The sequence below is a fragment of the Hyperoodon ampullatus genome (assembly GCF_949752795.1).
Source record: "Hyperoodon ampullatus genome assembly, chromosome: 2".
In the NCBI taxonomy this organism is placed as follows: domain Eukaryota; kingdom Metazoa; phylum Chordata; class Mammalia; order Artiodactyla; family Ziphiidae; genus Hyperoodon; species Hyperoodon ampullatus.
In genome coordinates this window covers 169,491,898-169,498,698 of record NC_136915.1, presented here as the reverse complement: position 1 = coordinate 169,498,698, position 6,801 = coordinate 169,491,898, and the positions used below count along the sequence as shown (strand labels likewise).

The following is a 6,801-nucleotide window of genomic DNA, read 5'->3' as shown; positions in this document are numbered from 1 at the left end:
TTAACACAGCACCTAGTACATAGTAGACACTAAACAACTACATGATGATCAACTGAAAATGTCTGCATCCTGGGGATTCAATCTTGCAGAGATATTATATTTAGTTCTTCATCTTTCCATAACAAGATTCGTGGTTGAGAGGGGAGATTTGTAAGGATGGCAAAGGATTTTTGATGATGGAAGTATGTATTTAGGGTACCCTCATGAGCCAAGATATGTTGATGCTAAGACCCTAAAATGTCTGGAGATTTGGTGAAGTAGGCCTTCCAGTAGCGTGCAGAGATGAGGGCCCCACATCTCCCTGGAAAAGAACTTTCTAAGGAAAGACGGTGGAGGCACAAAACTAGTTTAAAGAGAATGATTAATTAGGAAAAAAAAAAAGAGTAGGGCAATTCTATATAATATAACAGCACAGTAACTTTCTTTCAGGAATTTGTCCCACCGATCTTCCCCAGAGTTTAAGTCAAGCAAGGAATGAATATAAGAACAAGTAAAAACTGTTAAGAACTACAATACTGAGAGTGCACAGTGTAGTTACACTGGTTCTGGTGCTTTTTGCACTAGTAGAAAATAATTTAACTGGATTTGGGAGTAGGCAGTGAGGTTATTCTGGGTGTAGCCTTCACCTATCTCACTATCTGGCCTTGGCAGTGTTGGTAGGGACACAAGAGCATCAGCAACAGCAATCACTACCTTCAGTAAGTCACCAGCACAAGACAGAAAGCCTAAGAGGTAAGGGCATTGGATATTCATGCTCTCAATTCAGATGCCCCATCTCTCTGAACTTTGGACATTTTGCTATTATCAGAGAAAGGAGACATTCTAGTGAGCTAAGATTAAGGGAAAAGTTCAGACTCACATAGTATTCTAGAAGACCAAGTCCATGACTCCCTTTGAACATTCCCAGGATAGTTTGGGAATTACCAGAGGGAATTCAAATTCCCTCAGAATAATGATTATTATGATAATACCATTTTCTCCCTGGCTAAGGTGGCATAACAAAACACACATTATCCGTATGTGATTTGAAACATCTGAGATTTAAGAAACTAGTCAAGTTGGCACAACTCCAATTCTTCTGGCCAAGAATGACAAGTGATATTGAACAAAAAATGTCAATGATATAAGATATATATAAAAAGCAGATGGATAGTTTAGAGAACAAAGCCAAAATAATAAATATGGAAGCCTAAGGCCCACCAGACTGGCCCTAGAATCCAGTGTTAGGAAATATACTACAAAGTACAGATTTCCAGGATTGTGAGCATTTTTTTAAAATTAATTAATTTATTTATTTTTGGCTGCGTTGGGTCTTCATGGCTGTGCACGGGCTTTCTCTAGTTGTGGCGAGTGGGGGCTACTCTTCGCTGCGGTGCGCGGGCTTCTCGTTGCAGTGGCTTCCCGTTGCAGAACACAGGCTCTAGGCGCACAGGCTTCAGTAGTTGTGGCACGCGGGCTCAGTAGCTGTGGCTCGTGGGCTCTAGAGCGCAGGCTCAGTAGTTGTGACGCACGGCTTAGTTGCTCTGAGGCATGTGGGATATTCCTGGACCAGGGCTCAAACCCGTGTCCCCTGCATTGGTAGGCAGATACTTAACCACTGCGCCACCAGGGAAGTCCCAGGATTGTGATGTCTTATCAGTTACTGCGGGTTTCCAATAAAGAGCCAGAGTGATTAAGGAGTCATTGAAAATGATATAAAAGAGAACTTATCCATATAATAGAAGTTAAAGCCAGAATGATAATCATATCTCCCCAGAGGAGGCACTGAAGAATTTCTGGGAACACTGGTGAGCATGTTATATATTTGAAACAGTAACAAAAAGCCTAATTGGGAAAAGCAGGTGAAATTCCTGGCTAAATCCTATAACTCCCTATACCGACACCACTGGAGAATCAGTCTGTACATGTTAGACAATCCTTACTGCTTATCAATGTGTGCACTGGCTTTTGGAATTAGATAAACATTAGCAGTATATACGGCACAGGTGAAAGCATGCTTATAACAAGGAAGGGATATTGCTGTAAATCAGTGAATCAACAAAAGATGTGATGCTAAAGTAATATGGGCAGAACAATAAACTGGTGATGGAGTTGTAACAAATTTGGCTCCATGAAAAGGAGAAATCCTAGCTAACAGAGGGGAAGCAGAGTTCCATGTTATTAAAGATTAACCTAATGACGATTATTACTGTACAAGCAAGCTACAGGCATAAAAACGGCTTCTCAATTCTGGCTGTACATCAAAATTTTCTGGAAGGCTTTTTTTTTTTTAATGTTGATGCTTGGTCTTGAATACAGACCTATTAAATCCAAATCTCTGGAGGTGTGGCCCAGGAATCAAAATCAATATTTTTTAACCCCTTAATGTACTGCCAATGTTGAGAATCAGTGCTTTAAATTTAAAGTGTTACAAATTAATTTCTAAGGACTCAAGCCCAGTTAGAACATATTCTATAAGAAAAGTTCCCATTGAAACAATACTGCCAAAGGATCATTGCTTATATCAAACAAAATGTTCAGTTAGTCACTGCCTAGAGAAACACAACTAGTAGATTTCTGGCCAAATTAAATGAAAGTGGTGACAAGGACAAAAATGTCTTTCCGAAATAGACCAATCACCATTATTCTTCCATGTTACAGTGAGAGTTGTCTGCCATATAGAAGATTCCATGCTCTCTAAGTAATAATAATGTGCAGTATGTTAATAAATAACATAGCAAAGAATTATTCTCTCAAGGTTAAGTAAAATCATGTTTGGTATCGTTAGGAATCAATGCTAGATATGAATATAAATATTTTAGAGAAAGGAGAATAAGTCCTCTGAACCACTCAGTCTGAGCACAGCCCAGAGAAGAGGTGTTAGACAATGATCAGTGTGGTGACTCCCAGGAAGGTCATGGCAGGATGCTTATCCCTAGTGGGGAGATGCCATTTTTTAATTCAGATCCCCAATCAGGAAGTTTCTCTGACTCTCTCATCTATTTGGGCTGGTTTACCATGGTACCAGAGAATGGGTGTCTTAAACAACAGAAATTTATTTCTCAGTTCTGGATGCTGGGAAGTCCAAGATCAAAGAATAGTAGATTCAGTATCTGGTGAGATTCTTCTTCCTGGGTTTCAGACAGCCATCCTTTCCTTGCATCCTCACATGATGGAGAGAGAAATTGAAAGCAATCTCTCTTATGTCTCTTCTTATAAAGGCTCTAATCCCATCATAGGGGTTATCCCTCATGACCTCATCTAAACATAATCACCTCCCAAAGGCCCCACTTCCTAATATCATCACATTGGAGGTTAGAGTTTCAACATCGACATTTCTCAAAATTCAAACATGCAGTCCACAACACGATCTTAATAGACAGGCATATAGCTCTATCCATCAAGATTGCTCTTACACTCCACAGAGGCAGAACATAGAACCCACAGGGCACTCAATGCTGGAGTCAGCAAAGCAGCACTTAGCAAACAGAGAAGGGCTTTTTATTTAATGTGTGAAGTATTCAGGGGCAGTCATTTGCCATGCACTAGAGGAATAAATTCCCTTTGAAATACCATTATTATTTTATTTTATTTTTTGAAATACCATTATTATACAGCAGTACCTAAAAGAGAACTTGGAGCTATTTCAGAAATAGAGGCTGAGAATTTCTATCAACAGCATTAATGGGCCTGATACAAGAAAGTGACATTGCAACAGAGGTTTGCATGAACAAGAGTGGGATGCGCAGAAGAAAAGAGGTGCTGTTCTATTAGGTCTTCTCCAGTTCTCCAACTTCTTGAATAAAGAAGTGGAGATTCTTAATGAAATCCCATGTGTTATCATTTATAAATTTAAATAGTTATATTAGACAGCTATACATTGACCTGTACATGGTTCCCATTCTATAGTACTGTGAGTTTGGACATTTTTCAGTAAGACCTGATTTAAATCACCTTGCTGGTATGTTTATAGATAAGACTCCACACTGAGCAGATTGCACTTAATGGTTAGAGTGGTGTATAGGAGGGCACCTGGTAAAGAGCATTCCTAATAAATTTTTGTCTGGAAATGATAATTATATAAGCACAGTGGTTGGCTGTAAAAGGCCAGCATTTAGTATCACGCATAGGTTTAAATTACAGTTTGTCTGGTCTCAACACTTCTATAAACCCTTGGGCTTATATTTCAAGTCCAATTTGGTCCCTTTGGTTTCTGTAAAAGACAGAATTACACATGATGTCATGAGCCCCACAGGTCTGTCATCACTGATTCTTTTCTCTCTCCTGGTACTTACAGGCACAAACAGCTGCCGGCCTATGGGATGCATACGCAGGCCTGTTAAGTAATCAAGCCATGATCCTGGCCATGAACTCCAGGTATAATAAGCTTTAATGCTCTCATATCACTGATTGAATACCTTTTTAAAAATGTAATAAATACATATCAAAAATATGAGAAATAAAAAGTTACTCCAAATTCCACCACCCTAATTCAGCAACTATTAGTTCTTTCTTTCTCACGTTCTTTTAAATCTCTCTGTATTGCATGAATAGGCAGATCATCTAACTACTGCAGAATCATAAGCAGGTTGCACATTCAATTTTCTATACTACTTTTCATTTTTGCTTTGTCTTAATTTTTAATTTCTCTGTAAAATCATATTTTCATTTTAATGGCAATGGAATATTCCCAAATTTTGACATTTTCTAAATTATATTATATTTTACCAACATTATGATAATCATTCTGGTACGTAAAAGATTGTATCTGCTCTGAACTACTTCCTTGAGATACCATTCTGAAAGTGAGGTTCCTGATTTAGGTGACAGGCAGCCATGAAAATACCCTGCTGTGGGGGAATCCTCACTGGTCAACAGCTTCAGCTGCTGCCTGTATAGATTTACCAGCATGTGAGGTGTCACTTCCTGTAGGCTGATCTCACCAATGACCCAGAATGGTAGGACAAATAACTCAAATGGGTGACTTCAGCTTGAGGGATCGCCATCAGCCAAGCTGAACCCTCCTTGGAACTTGCTGCGGTCCAAGACTCTTCCTACCCTATTCCTCCTCCCCTCCTTCTCTTGGAAATCTCTTGTACTTCTAATCCTGTTTTGGCATCTGCTTCCCCTGAACCCAAAGTAATGCAGATGAGATGAACCTTCTTAGAGCTTTTGATTGTGTCCACTTGTTTTCCAGAAGAACTGCACTTATTAGTAAGTGTTTTGTCAAAGGCTAGTCGCCTAGAAGAGACTCACACATGTATACATAGATCCATATAAACAAAATTTGGCATACTGTATTATATTATTTTACAGGGTTCATGGAAAGGCAGACCCTGGATTAGAATCCCCTTCTCCATATTTTAATTTAATTTTTTGGTCTACTTAAATGTCTTAAAAATCTCCCACATAATAGTTTTTCCTTTATTCTTTAAAATTTGTTATAGATTTTGCTTTTCATATTTTGACCAAGTATAATTTGGTACATAAAGATTTACATGTGTTATACCTTCATATATACCTGTATAATTTAATAATATAAATAAATTTTATTTGTTACTATTAAACTCATATAATAGCTTACTTCTTTTTTTGACTAATTTAGTCTTTATTAATTATTATTTAGTTTCTGCTTACTCTTTTGCCTGTCTTTTTTTTGTTGCTGTTATTGGAGTATAGTTGATTTACAATGTTGTGTTAGTTTCAGGTGTACAGTAAAGTGAATCAGTTATACATATATCTACTCTTTTTTAGATTCTTTTCCCATATAGGCCATTAAAGATTATTGAGTAGAGTTCCCTGTGCTATACAGTAGGTCCTTATTAGTTATCTATTTTATATATAGTAGTGTGTATCTGTCAATCCCAATCTTCCAATGTATCCCTTCCCCCCTACCCCTCGGTAACCATAAGTTTCTTCTCTACATCTGTAACTCTATTTCTGTTTTGTACATAAGTTCATTTGTACACTTTTTTTAGATTCCACATATAAACAATATCACATGATATTTGTCTCTCTTTGTCTGACTTACTTCACTCAGTATGACAATCTCTAGGTCCATTGATGTCACTGCAAATGGCATTATTTCATTCTTTTTTATGGCTGAGTAATATTCCATTGTATATACATATCACACCTTCTTTATCCATTCATCTGTCAATGGACATTCAGGTTGCTTCCATGTCCTGGCTATTGTAAATAGTGCTGCAATGAACATTGGGGTGCATATATCCTTTTCAACCATGTTTTTCTCCAGATATATGCCCAGGAGTGGGATTGCTGGATCACATGGTAGCTCTATTTTTAGTTTTTTAAGGAACGTCCACACTGTTCTCCATAGTTGCTGTATCAATTTACATTCCTACCAACAGTGTAGGAGGGTTCCCTTTTCCCCACAACCTCTCCAGCATATACTGTTTCTAGATTTTTTGATGATGGCCATTCTGATTGGTGTGAGGTGATACTTTATTGGAGTTTTGATTTGCATTTCTCTAATAATTAGTGATGTTGAGCAGCTTTTCATGTGCTTTTTAGACATCTGTGCGTCTTCCTTGGAGAGATGTCTATTTAGATCTTCTGCCTATTTTTTTGATTGGGTTGTTTGTTTTTCTGATATTGAGCTGCATTAGATGTTTGTATATTTTGGAGATTAATCCCATGTCAGTTGCTTCATTTGCCAATATTTTCTCCCTTTATGAGGGTTGTCTTTTCATTTTGTTTATGGTTTCCTTTGCTGTGGAAAAGCTATGTTTAATTAGGTCCCATTTGTTTATTTTTGTTTTTATTTTCATTACTCTAGGAGGTACATTGAAAAAGATCTTG

General features: G+C 37.7%; 1 protein-coding gene across 1 annotated transcript in view; it reads left to right on the top strand.

Moving 5' to 3' along the window:
- Positions 1 to 3,663: 3,663 nt before the first annotated feature.
- Positions 3,664 to 6,801, top strand: part of MROH9 (maestro heat like repeat family member 9) — a gene marked incomplete at both ends in the record, with an annotated part of 69,309 nt that continues 66,171 nt past the window's right edge. The window contains 2 exons of the mRNA XM_079723824.1: positions 3,664 to 3,699; positions 4,277 to 4,356. Coding sequence (XP_079579950.1) covers positions 3,664 to 3,699; positions 4,277 to 4,356 — 116 coding nt within the window. The remainder of the gene's footprint in view (positions 3,700 to 4,276; positions 4,357 to 6,801) is intronic.